At 40.0% G+C, this 23,081-nt stretch overlaps 1 protein-coding gene across 1 annotated transcript; it reads right to left on the bottom strand.

Moving 5' to 3' along the window:
• Positions 1-5,003: 5,003 nt before the first annotated feature.
• Positions 5,004-22,260, bottom strand: LOC139954136 (TBC1 domain family member 25-like). Its single transcript, XM_071953812.1, has 4 exons — positions 22,085-22,260; positions 10,946-11,055; positions 8,288-8,439; positions 5,004-7,358 (listed from the first exon to the last, which is right to left on the bottom strand). Exons 1-4 carry the CDS (start codon positions 22,142-22,144, stop codon positions 5,590-5,592), a joined length of 2,091 nt encoding a protein of 696 aa, XP_071809913.1. The 5' UTR covers positions 22,145-22,260; the 3' UTR covers positions 5,004-5,589.
• Positions 22,261-23,081: the final 821 nt, after the last annotated feature.

Raw genomic sequence — 23,081 nt, 5'->3', positions numbered from 1 at the left:
TGGAAATGTTGTTGGTGATCCTGTTTTTATCAAGGAAGAAGTTTCATGCTAAGCACCACTTTGTGATTAGCAGTGCTATGAAATTGGGCCCTGCAGAAGACATCAAGTTGGATTTTGATGGGTTGTGGTTGAAAAGGTACACCAGGCACCAATCTTATCCACTGAATCTCTATTCAAACTTGAATAGATAAGAGAATATCCCAGTAATGCCCCACAAATTCTACACGGTGCTCAGCTGAATTCCATTGCAAACGACACACATGAGTACTTCATAAAAGAAATTATCTTAAAAAAGTTACAGAATTCAACAGGAATGCACATACAATGAAGAGTCCATCAAAGATACAATTCAGGTCATCCTACTTTCAAAAGAAATTCTAAAACCACAAGTAAACATAATCTTCAGAAAGTTTGTCGCCAATTCTGCGAAGATTCCCACACCTCCCCAGCCCTTAAGTCAACATTTTAGAGTGCCAGCTAGGTTCAAATTGAGATCATTTGACCCTTCACTTGAGTGTTCAGTTGACATCGGCTATCAGCCACTCTGGTCAAATTGTGGCAACCTTTATGGGTTTTTTTTCTCTCTGGGAAAGAAATGGTGTCCAAGACTTAATAGGGTCTGGCAAAGGCATGAGAATTTTGTTTTTCTGGTGGATTTGTCTGATAGAATTGTATCTGTTCCTTAACTGTGAATGAGGAATGAGGTCATTAATAACCTAATCTCCAGGTAAACTTTGACCTCTCAGATTATGCTAAATTAGTCTTCTTTTTGTCGTGCCTTGAGTGCTTACATAGGTGGATATATTGCGCTTTACAAGTATGCAACTTCTTCCGCCAAGAATCAAAACACTTACGCAGCCATTTCACTTTTTGCAAATAGTAACAATAAATTAAGTCATCTAAATTTGTTAGCTGTTACGACTCTGCAACATATAATTATATTTTTTTTAATCATTGCCAAGGGTTTTGTTTTACACATCTTTTGATTTTGTTTTAACCTTGACCAACTTGTAATCATTGTGTATCTAAATTGTGTATTTTTGTTATTTTGTTATTTTTGTTAATTTGTGCGACATCTCTCTAGGTCCTTCGGTTGTGCAAGTGTAATACTTTGCTACAGTAGATCATAAATACTCACATGTAATTAACCTGTTGCTCCCCAGAGTGTACACTAAACGGTTGGTTAAAGGAAAACTTGCTCCCATCTTTGTAATTTTCAATAAATACACCAAATAAATACAACCACCCACCGAGCATTTCAGATACATAGTATATATGTTTACGGTGTCCAAATTAGGCATGTTTCAATTGCAACAGTTAAAATATTAGCAAACTTTAATCTTCAAACACCATTTTTACCAGCCTTGACCAACAAATTCAGATAAAAATATTTCTCCAGAGAGTTGGTACTTTTAGCAACTTTTTAATCAGTGAGATTTCAAAAATGAAATAAATAAATTAATTTATATGATTAACCAATTCTATTGTTTACATTTATTAATTGCCCTAAGTATCCTGCTCAGGCCTGAAACAGCATGGATGCCACAGGCCTCTGCTGATCATGGTCTCAATGTGGCCCTTCAAATATTTTCCTCACAGACTTTAAGAAATTCCCCTTGAAGTGCCCAGTGTAAAGTGAAAAATGGCCTTGTTCTCTCAGAATAGATATTCCAGACCTGTATCCTGTATCCATTGCGTCATTCCATCACCATATAATACTAATAATAATAATAATAATAAGACATTTGTAAAGCGCCTAATGCAAAAGCCTCTAAGCGCATAAAAGAAACAATAAAATAAACAATTAGAGAAAGATACAAGATACAAATAGGCAAATTACAAAAAAGAAGCTTTAAACAAATGAGTTTTCAACAGGGACTTAAAACATTGTAAAGTATTAGCTTGGGGAATATGCACAGGAAGACTATTCCAAAGAAACGGTGCGGCGTAAGAAAAAGATCTGTGGTCATAAAAAATGGAAGAAGCTCTAGTAGCAGAAAGCAATGACTGTTGAGATGATCGTAAAGTCCGAGTAGGGGAATAATGATGAACAAGTTCAGATAAATAAGCAGGAGATTGACATGTTTGAGCCTTGAAACTTAACAGAAGAATTTTGTAAACTGTTTGAAACTTAACTGGGAGCCAATGCAATTGCATTAGTACAGGTGTAATATGGTGAGAATGAGGCAGACAAGAAACGAGGCGAGCAGCAGTGTTCTGTGCACGTTGAATTTTAGCAAGATCTTTATCGGAGAGTCCATACAGAAGTATTGTATAATACTGATTCTCCTGGTACTCATTAAAGGCATCCAGGGGTTGATTTCACAAAGAGTTAAAGGCAGTGGACACTATTGGTAATTACTCAAAATAGTTATTACCATAAAACCTTCCTTAGTGACGAGTAATGGGGAAAGGTTGATGGTATAAAACATTGTGAGAAACGGCTCCCTCTGAAGTGCCATAGTTTTCGAGTAAGAAGCAATTTTCCACGAATTTGATTTCGAGACCTCAGATTTAGAACTTGAGGTCTCGAAATCAACCATCTCAACGCACACAACTTCGTGTGACAAGGGTGTTTTCTTCTTTTATTATTATCTCGCAACTTTGATGACCGATTGAGCTCAAATTTTCACAGGTTAGTTATTTTATGCATATGTTGTGATACACCAACTGTGAAGGCTAGTCTTTGACAATTACCAGTAGTGTCCACTGCCTTTAAGACTAGTATTATCTCTAGTTACTCCTTCTAACTTAGGACTAGCCGTTCTCTTTTTCATATCTCCTAAGACTAGTCCTAAGTTAGGACTAGTCCCAACTCTTTGTGAAATCGACCCCTGGACACCTTCGGTAAATCTCAAAGACCAGTATTCTCACTTAGTGCAAGAGATTAATGAAAGAAAAACACCCTTGTTGAACAAATTTGTGAGCCCGCAGATGCCTAATAAAAGGGTTAAGGCCTGAAGTCTTTCACTATTTGAGTGAATAATTACCTTTCTCAAAAACTACTCACTTCAGAGGCAGCCGTTTCTCATCAAAGTTTTGTCAAATGAAAACAAGCATGAGGAATGATGACTACATCTAGCTTTGGTTTGGTTTATCAACTCAAATTAGAGACAGAGACAAGACTGACACACCATGAGGAGGTCAACTGTCAAGACTGGTCTGCTTTGGTCAATAGAGGGCACTCTTCATATATCACAGTCTACAAACTTGTAAAAACAAAACAATGATTGGACACTGGATACCTTTGGCATTATTGTCAAAGACCACTATTCTCACTAGGTATATCCCAACATGCATACAATAAAAAAACAGTGAAAAATTGGTCTTAATTGGTCATTCAAGTTGCAAGGGAATGATAAAAGAAAAAACACCCCTATTCCACAAATTTGCATTATACAAGGCTTTCCAATTCAAGCCTGACTGAAGGATTTTATTTTTTTGAGTGAGAAATTGTACATGTACTATCAACAGCTCTCCATTGCTCATTACCAAGAAAACTTTTATGCTAATAATTATTTTAAGTAGTAACTCAAAATAATAATTGAGTAATTAGTAATTACTCAAAATAATTATTACTTAGTAACAAGCAATGGAGAGCTGTTGACAGTATAAAACATTGTGAGAAACAGCTCCCTCTGAAATAGCATAGTTTTCGAGAAAGAAGTAATTTTCCACGAATTTGATTTTGAGACCAATTGAGTTCAAATTTTCGCAGTTTTTGTTATATGCATACCTGTACATGTAGATGTTGAGATACACCAAGAGAGAAGACTGGTCTTTGAAACTAACCTATAGTGTCCAGTCCTAAAAAGTATGGGCTTCAAATTGAGATGTGTACATTGGCAAAGGTTTATACACATGTAGCTCTAAGGTCAACTTTTATTTGATACTCTTTCAGAGTGAAATTTGAAACTTGGAGTCACTGGATGCTGACAAAAAATAAGATTTTACCTTCCACACAAACATTTTTGTTATTCAAATAAAATGTCCCAGCCTCTGATATTTTGGTTGGATATCATGGAAACTCAGAACTGAATCAAGAACAAAATTCCACGCACAAATGTACATTACATGTATCTATTTGAAATGAGACAAATTAAAAGTTAACAAATTCTCACAAGAAGGGTGTAAAAAAACGATGGATCTTTACACCACTTTAGGGTTATGCAAAGACACTTGTTTTTTACACTTTCATAATGACTGAATAGCCTATTTAAAGGCAGTGGACACTATTGGTAATTACTCAAAATAATTATTAGCATAAAACCTTACTTGGTCATGGGTAATGGGGAGAGATTGATAGTATAAAACATTGTGAGAAACGGCTCCCTCTGAAGTGTAGTAGTTTTTGAGAAAGAAGTAACTTTCCACGAATTTGATTTTGAGACCTCAAGTTTAGAATTTGAGGTCTCAAAATCAAGCATTTGAAAGCACACAACTACGTGTGACAAGGGTGTTTTTTCTTTCTTAGTTATCTCGCAACTTTGACGACCAATCGAGCTCAAATGTTCACAGGTTTGTTATTTTATGCATTTATGTTGAGATACACCAAGTGAGAGGACTGGTCTTTGACAATTACCAATAGTGTCCACTGTCTTTAACAGATGTTAATTTACGCATCCAGGATAAAGAATATAATTTGGATAGTACCTTTACAACGTGTGTATAAAGCACTGCATACTGAGCACTTTATTTGAAAATGAGAGCATCAAAATAGAAAATTACCTTTTACCCTTCTGGACACTATTGGTAATTGTCAAAGACCCGTCTTCTCACTTGCTGTACATGTATCTCAACATATGCATAAAATAACAAACCTGTGAACATTTGAGCTTTATCGGTCGTCGAAGTTGCGAGATAATAATGAAAGAAAAAACACCCTTGTCACATAGTTGTGTGCATTTAGATGCTCGGTTTCGAGACCTCAAATTCTAAATCTGAGGTCTCAAAATCAAATTCCTGGAAAATTACTTCTTTCTCGAAAACTACTCCACTTCAGAGGGAGCAGTTTCTCACTATGTTTTATACTACCAACCTCTCCCTATTACTCGTTACCAAGTAAGGTTTTATACTAATAGATATTTTGAGCAATTACCAATTCCACTACTGCCTTTAAGGACCAATGCATTTCTTCAGTACTACATTTTGAAGGTGACCACTACCTTAATCTACACATTTGATTGAGTGCCAAAAATAAAGAGGGCAAGTTTTGTGCCATAAAACTATTTACAAAAAAGAAATTCCTGTGCAATGCCACAATCATGGGTAGACATTTTGTTGTGCTCATTTTATGAACAACTTTTTGAATGATAGTTCTGAGGTTTGCCGAATACAAGATCTGCAAAGAGTTACTCAATACTGATCTGTTGTTCATTTGGTGTATATGCAACAAAAAGTGTTCCTATGATTGTGGCAATGCACACTTGTTATTCCTTGCAACCAGCACTACAACAGAACATCCAAAGTTTTGTTATAAATACAATAAACATGTTTTAGAATGTACATTTTTTTTAAATTACACTAGATTTGATGAGCGACAAGTTGTCTGTCCTCGCAAACAATCCTTACCCTCCTCCTTAATTTTTCTCAAAGATTTATGGAATCTCCCTGCATGCCCAACTGTCCATTCATGTTAATCAAGTCTTCCTGATGATCAGCGCCAGCTTTAGATGCTTCCGACTGAAGGTACTCGGCGTAAAGCACCCTAGCATGATGTAGGATCTTGCCCAGGTTGTGCTTCCGCACCATGCTGTCAAACATCATCGCCATGTCGTTGTAGTCCAGCTTGTGAGCAATCACAACATGACGCTGGTCCAGCAGCATGGCCAGACAGACAAACATCATGAAGGGGTTCCCGCCCCCGAAATCCTGGGGTGGGGGCAACCCCTTGTACGGGTTACGAATGGGACTCGGGGGCGACGACTTGGATGGACTCCTCGGGGAGGTCTTCTTGTCCCTTGGTGACTTGACTCCCTTCGACAGGATGGGGCTACTCTGAGACTTAGAAAGGCTCTTGGATTGGACACCTAAGGACGATGATGGACTGGCAGTGACATCAATTGACTGCGACCTGTAGTTGTTCAAGCTACTGATGGAGTTGTTAATACTGTTTGTGTTTTTTTTACTGTCTGCAGCAGAGGAATGATTATTCTGTTCCTGCCGGTTGACTGATGAGTTACTGCACGAGTTGTCCACACAAGAGGCTTTGATTTGTTCAGTGCCGTTCACAGCGGCGCTCTCTGCGGTTTCCTCCTCTGGACTTTCATTCAATCTCTCCTTGATTTCTGTTTTCTCCAGGGACTTTTTGGACGAGGCAGGGCTACCTGATTTATCAGCGCCTTCCACCTTCTCCTTTGAGATGCTCCTCCCTCGGGCAAATCTAAACCGTAGCCTCTCAGCAGCGAAGGCAGAGGGTGATGCGTTTGAGGTTGAGGCGAGCTCGACTCCCTGTTCAGCTGGAGGATCAGGAGGAAGAGAGCTCCACATGATCTCCTTCATACGCAGAGCATCTGTGAAGGCAAACTCTCGCTTCAGTTCCAACAAAAGCCAGCGGTAACAAAAGTACAAGTCGTCCGCATTCTCCTCCTTGAGGTACTCATAAAACTCTGGGTCCACGCAGCGAATCAACTCGGTTAGGTGGAGGAACTTGACCGACATGGCTTTGCCATCGGGTAAGAAGCTGCAGGCCAGACGCTTCATGAGCTGGGCGAAACAGATGTAGGCCTGAGCCTCGTCCTCCATCACGAAGAGTAACGGTGACGCTAGATCGCTCATACCCTGGCAGTAGGAGACCTCAGGATGCGACAGGGCATAGGTGGCGAGCAAGTTGAAAAGCTTCTCTGTATTTTCCTCCCCGTTCGAGTAGAAATCCTCCAGACGATCAGTGCGCAACACGTCCTTTCTAACCATGTTTTTGATGTTTTTAAAGTCTTCTCTCGGATCTGACAGGAGTTGCTTCTTCAGTCGATGATATTCAAGGGATTTGGCCTTGACGTGTTCCAGGCGCTCCTTCCCGGATAGGCCTTCAGGAAAGATATTCAACAGGTGGCGCCACACAACCTTCCTTAATGATGGCTTGATCCCTCCCTGGTAAACACGTAGGCGCAGTTCATGCGGCCTCTCCAAGTGTCCCACAGGGTCCAGGTACGTGAAAAACTCCTGATCATCCAGCGGCGACCGCGGTAATTCATAAGACACCTCCTCACCCTCCGCTTGTTGGAACATGCGAGTGACCCTGGTTAGAGTTTTCCCGACGCTGTCCATAAGGGCACCGACAAACGGCACAAAGCGCATACGGTCAGAGCTGTTTCCTGAGACATCCTGTCCACTGACGACATCCCAGTCTTCCAGTATTCCTTCCAAAATGAAACGATAAAACATTGGCATTATGAATAAAGATTGTGAAACTCTCCTTAAGCTGCTTCAACTGTAGATGTTCTATCACTGTGTATACAAATATAAAAAATTGCAGTAACCCTTATCAACTTTGCTTTGTACTCTGAGAGAACTTGTCTTACTATTTTATAATTTGGGAGCCGGCTTTTTTCTGCTAATTAACTGCCACATGTACCTTGAGGGTGGGGGGGGGGGAGACAACTACGTTTGCTGATGAAATATTAAGCATTTAAAAAGAAGACATGGTCTTAAATGATTCACCATTTCTAACTAGCATTCAAGGTTTACAATTTCTCAGAAATTAGAACTAGTTTTACAGCCAATTACCGAAATGTCTTCCCTTAATGTAGTGGATCAAGGGGATTTCTCGTTATTAATTTCACTGCCACAGAATGAGTTCTTAATTGGTCTCCGAGACCAATTAAGAACTCTGAGACTAATTACCTGTCGGAACTCATTGCGCGGCAGTGAAGTTACTAACGAGAAATCCCCTCAATGGGGTGAATTGATGGGGATGCAGGGCTCAAAATTAACACTGGACAACAGGCCCAAAGGCCAGTGATTTCAGGTCAGGATCAGTTAACCCAGGCTGGTCGACCATTGGTTGACTAATGTGGTCCACCATTGGGAACCAGACGGGAACCAGTATTGAAGGGAACCAGTAAAGCGCAGAAGAAAGCCAGTGACACCACAGAAGGCAATGTGGATTGTTCCCAATGACGGACTAAACTTTCAAACGAGTCGTCCGAATGTATGTTGCTGTTTAGTGGTAAATCACGGGTCGACTAAATGTTCGCACTCAACAATGCTCCTATAGCTGCAGCCATATAGTCATAGCTGCTACTTCGAACACGGCCTGAGGGTTAAAGAGGACATTAAAATTACTTACCTGGCCCCTCAAATGGCTTGGCATCAACTTTGAGCCGGAGGCAGGGATCTGATGAGGTGAGAATGGCGGAGTCTAGGTCCCAGTCTGAGAGGAGAGACAAGTATATCTCCCTCGCTTGATCGTCCCGAGATGAATAGCTGATGGTAAACTCACTGGGTAAGAAAATGAAAAGAATGTCATGTCAGTTACCAGCTTTTGTTGTTCAAAGGTTAACGTTTTTCTTTCTGTTCCTCCGTCTAACTTTGCACGGCCTTGTGTTCGGAAAACCTCATTGTGGAATGGATCGGTAATTATCAAAACGTTGGAAATTTTATAGCTCACTCGTTGTAAAGTTCATTCATACAAGAATTGATCTCACAGACACAGCAGATAATAATTTCCCAGGCTTGTAATCTCATGGAGGTCAGGGCCTTCATTGCCCTGCCCCTGGCCTTGGTGCCCCTTCAAAAGTTTCCAATAGACTTTTAAAAGTTTCCAAAGGACGTGCCCTTTTCAAAGAACAAATTCCAGGCCTGAATTCAATCTGAAATTGTTTAACAAAGTCTAAAAAACATGTATCAAGACCTTCAAATCGCCATAATACAATATTTTGATTGCCGCTTTTCAAATTGTGCATGAACAATAACCCTGCCATTTTCATCATCAAAACCATTTGTACACTGGCCTCAGGAGAGGTTATTTTTGCAGTGCATCATTGGATTGGATGGCAAGTTTGTCCTTGATTATTTAAGTTTGTTTGTGGCTTGCAAAGCAGCAAGGTTTTATTTTACTGGTAATGTTGCATAAAATAGTTAGGGGTTGAACAACGAAAGCTTGACTAAAGCGGGATTTGAACCAACGACCTCCAGTTTAACGTGCCAGTGCTCTACCATCTGAGCTATCTAGCCCTGTGTTGGTGGTCTCCCCATTTGTCAACATCTTTGTTTTGAGGTGCCAGTCACAAGCCATGCAGCCTATATTTGCCTTGTAGCCAGGGATCACACCCTAATTACAACACAACCTGGGAAGCGGTAGCCAGGGGATCACCTTTAAACGGGGATCACCTTTAAAAGGGGATGCAACTTTTTTTATTACTAATATCAAGTGATGAACCACAAGGGAAAGTGTGGTTAAGAAGGTGTAACGACATAAGCTGGCGAATGTCTTAAACATTCATGCCAACCATTTAACATGTTTAAAGATTCCCAAGTGTGAGCGTCATTGTTTTTTTTACTCTTCCATTTTTTAGAAGAAAATTGGCTTTTCAGGATTTAAGCTGTTTAGGGTGCACTGTATAGCCAACTGCAAGCACTGTATTGCGTACATGTAGATATTTACTATTAGTTGTATGCATATTGTACATTATTGTTGCGCTGATATTTACATGGGTAGCAACATCTGGAGCTTAATTTCATAGGTCGGTGATGCATGACATTTTTCCCCGGCCTACATTACAGAAGAAGGCTGGCTTAATGCAAATTTGTCATTTACATACAGATGTAGATCCTAGCATAATTGTATCATGGTGTACATAGACATGTACGCTCAAAACAAGAGCAGGGATTGTCCGAGAATTGTGTGTGGCCGAACAAGTTCATTTTCATTCCATACATATGAAGTGTAGTTTAGAACTTTAGCAAATTAGAGGAAAAAAGAACCAGCAGGCATGTTTATGTACAATACATATTGCACGTTTAGTGAAAATGGAACATAGAGACAATGATGGGTACCAAAACAGAGACAACAGGAACTGAAACAGAGACAACAGCTACCAAGACAGAGACAACGGGTACCAAGACAGAGACAATGGGTACCAAGACAGAGACAACAGGTACCAAGACAGAGACAACGGGTACCAAGACAGAGACAATGGGTACCAAAACAGAGACAATGGGTACCAAGACAGAGACAATGGGTACCAAGACAGAGACAACAGGTACCAAGACAGAGACAATTGGTACCAAGACAGAGACAACGGGTACCAAGACAGAGACAATGGGTACCAAGACAGAGAAAACGGGTACCAAAACAGAGACAATGGGTACCAAGACAGAGACAATTGGTACCAAGACAGAGACAATTGGTACCAAGACAGAGACAATGGGTACAAAGACAGAGAGAAGGGTTACCAAGACAGAGACAATGGGTACCAAGACATCAAGACAGAGACAATGGGTACCAAGACAGAGACAATGGGTACCAAGACAGAGACAATGGGTACCAAAACAAAGACAATGGGTACCAAGACAGAGACAATGGGTACCAAGACAGAGACAATGGGTACCAAGACAGAGACAATGGGTACCAGGACAGAGAGAAGGGGTACCAAGACAGAGACAATGGCTACTAAGACATAGACAATGGGTACCAAGACAGGAACAATGGGTACCAAGACAGAGACACGGGTACCAAGACAGACACAATGGGAACCAAGACAGAGACAATGGGTACCAAGAAAGAGAGAAGGGGTACCAAGACAGATACAATAGGTACCACGAAAGTGACAACGGGTACCAAGACAGAGACGAGGGGTACCAAGACAGAGACGAGGGGTACCAAGGCAGAGACGAGGGGTACCAAGGCAGACAGACACAATGGGTACCACGGTAATAGCCCAAGTTCTTTGACCCTAGCACATGTGTAGCAGAGTCTTTCTCATTTGCTTAAATATAACAGTACCTCTTGAGTTGGAATGCCTGCATAAGTAGAAGCTGTAGCATCTCAAATGTTGTGATCTCTGGGTCCATGCTGAACGTCTTGTACTCTGGCTGGAGGAATCCCATGCATTTCTGCAGAAAAAAAGAAAGAAAGTAACATTCACACGACTCAAGTAATTATACGTACACAACAAGTGTTTTCAATTGTTGATACAGCCAACAATAGCAAACACAAATTTCTGTCCCTTCATCAGGTGCCATGTTATTTTTAAGGTAATTCATGTAATTAGGATACATTAAACCAGGCCTCGAAATAACCCACAGCACCCACAGCAATTGCCTTGGTGCCCTGTACATTTGCTCTGGTAACCTGTCCAAGGTTCCTTTACAAGTTTACATTTTCCTCATATAGGTGCCCCCTTACAAGAGGGAAATTGATGTGCCCCTTCACGGCCTGGTAAACCCTTCTTATCCTATTGTGAAACCGTTCCTAGGAGGTGTCTCAAGTTACAATGTAGGATGAGTTACTCGTCCCAACTCAAGATAGTCTTAAAGGAACACGTTGCCTTGGATCGGACGAGTTGGTCAAAACAAAAGCGTTTGTAACCGTTTTTTATAAAATGCATATGGTTGGAAAGATGTTTTAAAAGTAGAATACAATGATCCACACAAGTTTGCCTCGAAATTGCGTGGTTTTCCTTCTACTGTGCGAACTAACATGGTCGGCCATTTATGGGAGTCAAAATTTTGACCCCCATAAATGGCCGACGTGTTAGTCGACGAGGTAAAAGGAAAACCATGCAATTTTGAGGCATGTTTGTGTGGATCATTGTATTCTACTTTTTCAACATCTTTCTACCCATATGCATTTTATAAAAAACAGTTACAAACGCATTTCAAAGACCAACTCGACCGATCCAAGGCAACGTGTTCCTTTAACTCTCTGTGAAATCGGCCCCCAAGACCCTAACCCAAACTCTGATACTTGAATCCAGGTTTCATTAAACGGTTCCACCAGACACTTTCCCTATTGGAATTATAAGTTACACCACACTATCAAAGTTTTAGCCAGGGTTTAGTTAAAGGTTGTCAAAATTTGCTGGAAATTATTGGGTGTACAAGTTGTTCACTTAAATGTACAATTAAAACATGTAAATGACACATAAAACAGTGTGTCCAAATAAAGAAAATAAAAAAGGGTGTCCAAATAAAAAACAAACAAAACACCCGTCTGGCTAGCAAATAAACCTTTTATTTAAATTTTTTTTTTTCATAAAAGCTCTATGTCGATCAGAGGGTACACACAGTTCAAAATTTTCAACTTGACATTTTAAAGAAGTAAGGGGAAACATCAAATTTAATTTTGTGAATGTACTCATTTTCAAATTGAGTCCTTGCATGTGAGTGGTCAACAAAATTACAAGTCCTGCTCTATTCTGAGGCTAACATGATGTACACTGGCTCCCTATCTCTCAACGAATCATCTTCAAGCTGATGCTCATTGTCCACAAAGCTCTAAATGGCAAGGCTCCCCACTATATTTCTGAACTGCTTCAAGTTTACACTCCATCAAGGAATCTTCGATCAAGTTCCATGCTTCTCCTCATTGAACCCATGTCTCGACACTCATGGGGTGACAGGTATTTTTCTGTAGCCGCGCCACGCATCTGGAACTCTCTACCACTTAATCTTCGATCTTGTCTTTGTACCGCAAAATTCAAGTCTCTTCTCAAAACTTATCTTATGTCACAGGTTTTCAATGACTAATTTGTTGTGTCTGTTTTTCTTTGTGTTGTGTTTTTGTTTTGTTTTGTTTTGGTTTACTGCGCCTTGAACACCCAGCAGGGTGGATATGTGCGCATTACAAGTCTTATTATTATTATTGTATTATTATTACGTGCCATTGAGTTTAATTAAACCCAGAGCCCACAATAGACTAGATTTAGCAGGTGGCCAGAGTAGACCCCCTTCATATGTACTTGTTATACCTCCGTAACAAACTGTGAAGTTTGAATGGTCAAGAACCAATCATGTGTCGCGCAACAAAAACGCATGTTACATGGCTCGACGGGCCGGGTAACATAAAAAGTGATGTACACCGGTGTACATCATCTTGATCGTTCCCAGCGTTGGTCGATTTCCAGCGCTGTGTACGAAACAACCGCGCGTTCAAGGGAATTGTTTCTTGTTCGTCTACTTATAAATGTATTAAACAATGAATAGTCCGTCGTAATAATGTTTGAAGATGACAACAGAACTTCGAGAAGAGGAATAACAATTAAACAAAGGTATAACAAAACGATTGAGGGGAAATGGCACCCTCCCCCTCGGGTGTACAAAACGCCATGGACCCCGTCACAGCGTGCAACAATTGTATAATGTACATGTTCCGCAGCCCCTAATTTCCAAACCCTAATCTACATACAGTACAATGCACTGTACATAATACCCCTACCCCTAACCCCTAGTTTGTAATTTGTAAATCAGCACAGGTTTTTGGGGGAACACAGGTGTAACAGGTTGACTAATGGACATGATGGAAGCAGTTGCAAATAGTTGTTTTGTATATTTTGTGGTACACTAAAATATAGGGCCATGATTTGCTGTTGTAAATAGTGCTAACGCGGGCTGCTACTGTGCAGCTGCTAGGGCAAGCGCTACTGGCTACTGTGCAGCGGCTACAGCTACTGTGGTGAAATGTTGTAAATAGTTTGGACAGGTGGGCAAGTGCTACTGTGCAGCAGTAGAACTTGCAATGCAAGCACAAAGGCTTTTTGTTAGGGGCGGCCCTTTGTTTCCTTTGGCTGTTGGCTCTCAGGAATGTCTTTAGAATTTCACTGGTATGCTTGAGTGTAGATAGTGGTGGTGGTGTATGTGAATGGGAGAAAGTGAATTGATGTGCAGAGTATCAGTTCTGAAGTGAGTGGGGTGATGTGTAGGAAGTTGGGGCTATGCATTTAGAGTTCTGCTTGCGTTGCTACAGCACAGACGTTAAGTTCTGGTGAGGCACAGAGGAGGACTGAGTTTGAAAAATCATGGCCCTTATCCACCTGACTTTTAAAGTCCAGGAGTGACTGATCGGACGCCCCTTATGACATGATAAATCACATGGTACCGTCACGCCAACATTTTCATCACTAGAGTGGAGTTGGAACTTAACCGATGGCAGGGTTTTCTAGAGCTGGAAACACAGAATGCACAGATGAACATCCAATGAACAGTACACTTCTCACGACCATTGAGGAACTATGATATTGTAGACTCAGGAGAATTAACGAGCCTAAGGAGTGGTGTGAACCCGTAGAGTAGAAAGTTTGTTAAATAATTGTTGAATTGTAGAGCAGTTGCCAAGTACTGTGATATATGGTTGAATTATTGAGAAGTTGCAAAGTATTGGAGATATTGTTGAATTATTGAGAATTTGCAAAGTATCAGAGATATATTGTTGAATTATTGAGAAGTTGCAAAGTATTGGAGATATTGTTGAATTATTGAGAATTTGCAAAGTATCGGAGATATATTGTTGAATTATTGAGAAGTTGGGATTTGAGATCGAGGTGATGCAAGGCGTAGAAACTTGATCAACTACTGGCGAGTTAAGGTTACTTGAAGCCAGTAACTGTAACTCACAAGTTTAAGAGTCGGGTTGACTCAATTTGAGGTTTGGAATGAGTGAATTTTGGTAGTTGAATTTAATGTTTTTTGAGGTGTGGCCACTGAAAAGAATTCAGATTGCAGAAGAATTGTGTTGTAAATAAATTTGTAATATTTTGTAAATATAATCTTGATTGGCTTTCGTGCAAATTTATTTCTGCAGTGTTGGTTTCTTCCTCGGTTGCAACAACAACCCCGATGGGTTGGTTGTGACAACAGGCAATGACAGGGTTGTCGATAAGATTGGAGCGTGGTAACTTGCATCACCTGTAAACTGTATACTCCCCAGGGAGCTGAGATGGTTTAAAGAATGAAATATATGGCCCAGTGACCAAGGGTGATAGTGTCAGAAGCGCTTCCATACGCCCTTCAGGCTGTAATAAAGCACTATATAAAATTGTATTATTATTAATTGATTATTTTTGTCGGAACATCGGGGTGTCCAAATAGAGAGCCTGACCAAAACGGGCTCTGAATCACATTCAACCACAAATTAATGTATTTTAAATATCCTGACACAACAATGTGTGGTTCGTAACACATTGAATGATATATCAAATGCAACATGTGTCCAAATCAATCCTGATAGTACGTCATCGTTGTCGTCCGCTGAGAAGAACTCCTGACCCATCCACCCACTGCCAGTTTATTGATTGAAACGTACTTAATTCCACAGCCAACCAAACGGCCCCAAAAAACAGTGTGAACAGATGTTGATTAAAATGGTGTAATTTATCGCTCTGAATAATTTTAAAGGTGGGTTTGGGAGATTATTGTACATGTGTACACACGATGATCACCTGGACCCAGTCACATACTACGGTCTTCTCCCTTTATGCACAAACTGGTACCAGACCGATACGCACAATTTGCGAGTTGATACGCACAAATTGCTGCCAATACACAGAAAACTAACCCCCCAAAACGTTGTTTTTTTTTTACATAAAATTCACAGAGAACTTAAAGGCTCCCATATAGGCCTAGGCGCCCCAGTTCTTCTTCTTTCTTTCTAGCCTATTTCATGGTAGGAGGACAGCCTCTTTACCAATTCTCCATTTCACTCTAATAATAATAATAATAATAATAATAATAATAATACATTTGTAAAGCGCCTAATGCAAAAGCCTCTAAGCGCACTCTACCCTGAGCTGTTAGTTGCCAAGCAATGTCTTTTTTCTTTTGATTTCTTGGTTGTTTTGCACGCCCATCTCTGTTGTCATAACCCCTTGCTAGATGACCTGCAGCCTATTTCACGAAACGCTGGGATTAATCCTATCTCGAGATAGGACGAGTTACCCATCCTAACTTAGATAGGGTTCAATGAGTCCTACGTCTTTGGATGGGGAACTTAAAGCCAGTGGACACTATTGGTAATAACTCAAAATAATTATTATCATAAAACCTTACTTGATTACGAGTAATGGGGACAGGTTGATAGTATAAAACATTGTTAGAAACAGCTCCCTCTGAAGTGACATAGTTTTCAAGAAAGAAGAAATTTTCCACAAATTTGATTTAAAGACCTCAGATTTAGAATTTGAAATCAAGCATCTGAAAGCACACAACTTTGTGTGACAAGGGTGTTTTTTCTTCAATTTTGACGACTAGGCCTGGGCGAATTATTCGAATATCCCGTTAATGGCGAATAGGTTTTCCTATCCGTAACCGCGAATGCCTTTTTTTTCTTAACCGGATATCCGCATAGGGCGCGAATAGCTATTTATAAACCGGATAGTTCTGTAATTACAACCGAGTAACCGGATATTCTTTAATATCCGAATATCCGCGGACGTCGGGCGACAACTGATATGAATGATTTGTCTGAATCCTTATGAAACTTCTATTAAGACAGCATAAACCAGCATAAATTAAGTATTAAACTATGCTCACCTCCGTGAAGAGTTAAAACAATGACATTTCTGACGTAATTTGTTCAAAGATTACAAAAGTTTTCCTTCACATAGAGTGAATCATGATCAAAAGAAAAAGCAAATCGCCATCTTTAAATTAGATCCGGTCATTTTTATGAATGAACCGAGTGACACTGTCTTAAAACTAATATCAATCCGCCCATAAGATCTCATTCACAAACGAACAGCGCCCTCTAGCGGCCAAAAAAAAAAAAATTTTTTTTTTTTTTTTTAAAGCGCCCTCTAGCGGTGAAAAAACTATTCGAATATCCGGTTAATTTCGGATAGTTGGCCAGCGGTATCCGAATAACAAAATTTCACTATTCGCCCAGCACTATCGACGACCAATTGAGCTCAAATTTTCACAGGTTTGTTATTTTATGCATATGTTGAGATACACCAACTGTGAAGGCTAGTCTTTGACACTTACCAATAATGTCCAGTGTCTTTTAAAACTTGTCCTGAGTCCTTAGATCAATCCTAAGTTAGGAACAGTTTGGTGAAATTGACAGCTGCCCATCTCTATTTTTTTTTTTTTTTACATCACATTGCGTTTTGCCTGATAACCATTTTTACAGTACAAAGCAACCTTGGTGCTGAACCTGAAACCAGCTAAAGCCGTGTTCCCAATTGGACTTTTCTTCCGATCACGCAGAAAGTTACCATGACTGGCTTTGGTGTAATTCTATCGTGCGTTCTAATCTGGACTTTTATTCCGCAATGTAAAGTGGTGTTGCTTGAATAGCGTTTTACAGGGTGGTTGCCAACTTGGTGGACACAGCGAACCATGTTACAACAAAGCCAAAGCTGGAGAACTGTGTTCACACCCAATTCGGGGATAATCGTCACTGGCGTCAAGAGGTCATTACAATAGATAAGCCGTCGTTTTACTCTCGGCTGAAAAAGCCGCGCGGCCGGGTGCATTTTTAACTCTAGTTATTCGTTACTAAATGCAAATTTTGAGAGTAAAATGGTTATTAACTGGTATCTACAGACTATGTCTATTTGGCCATAAAAAGGTAATAGTTGAAATATTGAGATAATCCTTTATTACCAAGTAGACGTTTATGCAAGTTTACGTTAATTACATTTTACCATATGGGGAACCGTCCTGTACGGGGGAACCGTCCTATACGGGGGAACCGTCCTGTACGGGGGAACCGTCCTGTACGGGGGAACCGTCCTGTACGGGGGAGCCGTCCTGTACGGGGGAACCGTCCTGTAAGGGGGAACCGTCCTGTACGGGGGAACCGTCCTGTAAGGGTTATCATTTTATGGATGGTCGTCCCTAGTGCTTATTTTGTGTTTTCTCTGTTTTTAGCTGAATGTAATAAAGTTGTCTTTTTTGCTGTTTTGTTTTATGCGCTTGCGTACCTTTTATAGAATCGGTGCATTATAAATCAATAAATTATAGTGTAGTGGTGAGAATATTTTCATATTAAAAGATGCCAATTGCTCAAATGCAATTTTAACAGAAAACTCATCATTTCTCTTAATACTTTTTACCATCAAATATGATCTTTGTCATTGTTGAGGAAATAAGGTGTGATTCATAAATGCCGCGTGGCAAATAATCTTCCAATCAAATGACAGGGATCAATGGTAGATATGTAGAGAGTCAGTAATAATAGTTCACAGACTGCTCTGTGTAGAATGCGTAGACGTTTGTAAGGTTAACTATGTCTAACATGTACATGTGTAGTGTTGCCATCATCGCCCAACATACATACACATCCTTGCAAAATGTCAATTGCAAAGCTGTATCACCCACATACTAAAAACAGCATGCATTCTGTACAGTGTACACTAAGTATGAAACAAAATTAACATTTAATACAAAATCTATTGTTGCCATGGTTGTACTTAAATGCAGAATATAAATAAACACAGATTCAAGGATAATCTGTGGGCTGATTAATTAAAGCCTTGATTTGTGTTTTAGTATGCACTGCTTGTAGACGAGTTTGTACAACCCACATACACAGCAATCAACGAAAGACAAAAGAGCTGTTTAAAGGGACACGCTGCCCTCATATTGGGTGCTTTGGGCAATGAAAAACATTTATTATGAAATGAATATGGATGGGAAAATGTTTTAAATAATATACACATCAACACAATTTAAAAGGTGAAATTATGTGGTTTCGCTTTGCTTTGTTAGTTTTTGAACTACACAGTGGAAGACCATGTTTTAGTTCTCAGAGTAAAAGGAAAACTGGCCGCACAATTTCGAGGTATAATTTGTATGGATTTGTATTCTACTTTTAAAAACATTTCAACCCAGTCAGGTTGGTGTAGTGGTCTCTTGCCTCGCCTTCAACCTCTGGGACCCAAGTTTAAAATCCCACCGAGGGCACTATATGGATTGGGTTTTCAATCCCAAATTTATAATTACTTCGACAACATGGGTTTTCCCTGGATTTATTCTAAACTGAAATTTCTTCATCATCTTCTTTTCTCGTTTGGCTCTAATTAGAGCATTGAGAATATTTATCCAGATCCAGATCAACAAAAGAGCTCAATCTGAAGGTAACACATCCCTTTAAATCGGAGGTTTGGCCGACTGCCAATAATTACCTCCGTGTAACAACTACGAATGGGGTTGGTACATACAGTCATCCGGAGTGCAAACATACGTACAACATGCCTTGAATTTTAATGTCATAGGACAAGGCAATTTACATTTCACAAAGGGCACTTCTCCATTGGAAAATCTTGAGTTTTAAGGGTAACTTTTAAAGGGGCACCAAGGCCAAGATCAGGGCAACAGTTGCTGTGGCCTCCTTGTTATTCCAGACCATTCATTATGTTATTTGAAGTTTAGTTATTTTGGTGTACAGGCAATGGAACATCAAAAATAATCAATATTTTGCAGATTTACATGTGTGAGCAAAAAATATTTTAAACAAATCAAATTATAACAAACATTTTGGGCCAATGGAAAACATTACCTTATTCATGTTATTGTTTTGTACTACAATGTACCATGAGCAAGAAAATCGCATCAGGATGTACATTACATTATACAAAAATGGTTCAATTGACCAGAGCCCAATTTCATAGAGCTGCTTAGCACACAAATTTGCTCAGCATGAAATTTCTTCCTTGATAAAAACAGGATTACCAACCAAATTTCCATTAGTTGCATACTGCTTGTTACAGGTATTCAGCTGTTGTTTTCTTATCCTGAAAATCACGTTGAAATTTGGTTCGTAATTCTGTTTTTATCAAAGCAAAGATTTCATAGAGTACATGTATTACAATAAGATGTATTGCAATAGTTAGACGCTCATCACTGTTGGTAGACATACTGAAAAAGAAGTTTGGAAACAAGACCTTACTTTTAATCCATGAAACACAGGGATGTTGTAACGGTATCAGACTTTACACATGGTCAGTGGTAAACAAACGAAGCGCTGTACTAAGGTGTGCCGCCGCGCCGGGTACAAACATGTCACTCCCTCGTCCCCGCTCGCTCACCCCCCCCCCGGGCGCATAAGCAAAAATGGTTTAAGCCCAGATGTTCAAGGTGGTGGGCATGAGTAAACTGAATGGGAAACTTGCATGCAGCCTAATGCACGTGAAAAAACAGACGGATTGACGTTCTGCAGGCGCTTCGAGGACACTGATTTGACGACAAGTAAAACAAAAACATGTATTTTAAAGTGAGATTGAAATACATTTTTTAATGAAAGATACTATATTTCATTTAATTATTCCTAATGGAAATAGTATTAGTGTGAATAAAAAAAACCACAAGACCGCCGGACTTGTTGGGCATAAAGTTTACTGGACCGACGCCAAAATCACTGGCCTCGAGCCTGCGGCCCAACGTGAATTCCGAGCCCTGCTAACACACATTGAATGGTTATATTCACAAGGAATTTTGTGTATTTATGCTTCACACAAAATTCCTATGGGGGGGGGGCTACATGTACCTTCAACCCTGCTCCATTTGTTTAATGACTACAAAGGGTTTCTGAGTGGTCAAGGAATGTCAAAAAAAGGTTACCAATGGTTGTCAGTGTTCATCAGGCACAATACCTACCCCTAGCCAAGGACAAACTGGAAGTTAACTGGAGTTAACAATAATTTATTCTTGGAAAGGAAAGTATTCAGGGCTTGAATTTTGGAGGAAAACAACTTCAAAAGACCTGTAGTGACTTATTGTTTAATGCAAGTCATGCAAGGGGTTATACTTTCATGTAGCTCTCCTTTTTTTGCTGGACCACAAATACATTTAAAGGAACACGTTGCCTTGGATCGGACGAGTTGGTCAAAACAAAAGCGTTTGTAACCGTTTTTTATAAAATGCATATGGTTGGAAAGATGTTTTAAAAGTAGAATACAATGATCCACACAAGTTTGCCTCGAAATTGCGTGGTTTTCCTTCTACTGTGCGAACTAACATGGTCGGCCATTTATGGGAGTCAAAATTTTGACCCCCATAAATGGCCGACGTGTTAGTCGACGAGGTAAAAGGAAAACCACGCAATTTTGAGGCATGTTTGTGTGGATCATTGTATTCTACTTTTACAACATCTTTCTACCCATGTGCATTTTATAACAAACGGTTACAAACGCTTTTCAAAGACCAACTCGACCGATCCAAGGCAACGTGTTCCTTTAATACCAGGACCAAAATGAGGGGAAAAATTCTGTGATTTCACTGGAGTATCAAGTATTGTACGAAGTTAACCAGGTTAACAATCAGTCAGTTTTTTCCCTTTGATAATTACCAATGCTGTGCAGTGCACTCGAAATAATAATACATTATGAACAATGTTCAATGAAATTTAAAATACTGTATGTTGTCATGTTTATGTAAACAAAACTACATTCATTCATAGTCCTTTGGATTAAATGTCCTTCAATAGACTGTGCACGACAACTGAAGAACTTTATTTTTTTTATGAATCAAATCTTTGCTTTAATTTATTCTTAATGCTGAATCTGAACAACAAAAATACTCTATAGAGCTTGTTTAAATTAGTTTTAGCTTTATAAACAAACACAATTATCGGTTAAAGTCTATGTATAGACGAAAGTAAAACTCTGGGACAAGGATGTTTGTTTGATCTTAAATTTTTTGAAACCCCTTTTGTAAATCTACGCCCGAATGTGAAACTACTCAAAGCTGGTTTATACGCGGACGCACGATGGTCGCAAGGGCGTTAGATAAACGCGTGACGCAGTTTAAAGAGGAAGCCGACGCCTAAACGACCAATGAAAAATCGTTTTACCCCGCGCGACCAAAACAAGCGTCTGTGTAAGTTTCGGGATCGGAGATGGGCACTAATTCTTAAAAAGGAATGGATAATTTTTATTTTGTTTCTGTACAAATTACAATAATACAACGAATGAATTGAAAGTGGTGGCGAGTTGACCCTGCTTTATTTATACGAGAAAATGGAAGGTATCACCAAGATTAATTGCCCGATATAAATTTGGTCAGAGAAAAATAACTAACAATACTAACTTACAAGCCCCCTGGCCTGTGACCGACCATCAAACAAAAATGCTATTGTCTTATTGAAATAATGTTGACCTTTTCGTTTTCATACTGAACAGATTCCCAAACAAGTTCAGATACTCACCATAACTTGCACTCTTATAGCTTCTCTATTTCCTTCTCCTTTTTGCTGAACCCCTGCCATGATGTCCACACATGCCCTGATTAACGGCTTCTTGTCACAATTTCCAGCGTTCCATTGAAACAACTAATTTTAGCCTCAAAATAGTGACCAATATTTCTTGACAGCAGATTTTCCATAATTTTCTTTCTCGCGTGTATAGTATATGACCCACACGACTGAAAAGAACCTAGACGTTAACTACACAAAAGCTCATTGCTTCCCATAAAGAACCCCGACTACGCAAAATGTCATGTACCTAGACGTACTGATGTTATCTCAACACTACGTTGTCGTGACGTCAAGAACCAGACTAATTTGAAAAAAGGCCTTTTCGAAACTACTACATACGTGTCCGAATTGGCGACTTTGGCTACAGCTACGGCTAGATCAGCGCGTCTGTCAGTGTTGAAGAATGGCAGACGCGTGCGCCCTAGCCGTAGCCGAAGTCGCCAATTCGGACACGGCCTTAGCTTGGGCTTGAGCTTCAATGTTCTTCCTCCATGGTTTAACGTGCGCTTTTTGTGTCCAAAAAAAGGGAGCAAGCAAGCAACCTTCATTACTACATCGATGGTCAGAGTAACTATTATTTACGTGGGTGGAGGCATCTACTGCGTGGGTGGGGGCCACGGTGTGTGGATGTGGGGGACGGGAGACTGGAAACAGGGTAACCAGAGCACTGACAGAGAAAGTTTACCATTTTGGACGAAAACATCATGAATGAATGTATTATTTTAATGCCTAGCCTATTGGATAGTGGAGTGGGTGGGGTGCAACTTGAAGCGAGCACCCTAGCTCGGCAGCCCTGACGCCTTTCACTCCATCTTCAATGTCACGCCCACATCTTGCTCGCGGTAATGAATTCGCTATTAATGGACAAACCCCCGGCGGCGCCGTGCATTGTTCAAGCTGCTCATGTTCTCGCCTCTCGAACTTTTTTTCTTGACTTCAAGGGAAGGAT

Source organism: Asterias amurensis, chromosome 2 (genome assembly GCF_032118995.1).
Source record: "Asterias amurensis chromosome 2, ASM3211899v1".
Classification (NCBI taxonomy): domain Eukaryota; kingdom Metazoa; phylum Echinodermata; class Asteroidea; order Forcipulatida; family Asteriidae; genus Asterias; species Asterias amurensis.
This window is presented reverse-complemented; position numbering and strand designations above follow the sequence as displayed.

Bases quoted from the DNA above. Each gene is read 5' to 3' on its own strand.
- LOC139954136 (XM_071953812.1), bottom strand. From the start codon at position 22,144: ATGGCAGGGGTTCAGCAAAAAGGAGAAGGAAATAGAGAAGCTATAAGA. The intron at 11,056-22,084 runs GTGAGTATCTGA...TTTTTTCTGCAG, and splicing joins CTATAAGAGTGCAAGTTATG to AAATGCATGGGATTCCTCCA. The intron at 8,440-10,945 runs GTACTGTTATAT...TTTCTTACCCAG, and splicing joins CAGGCATTCCAACTCAAGAG to TGAGTTTACCATCAGCTATT.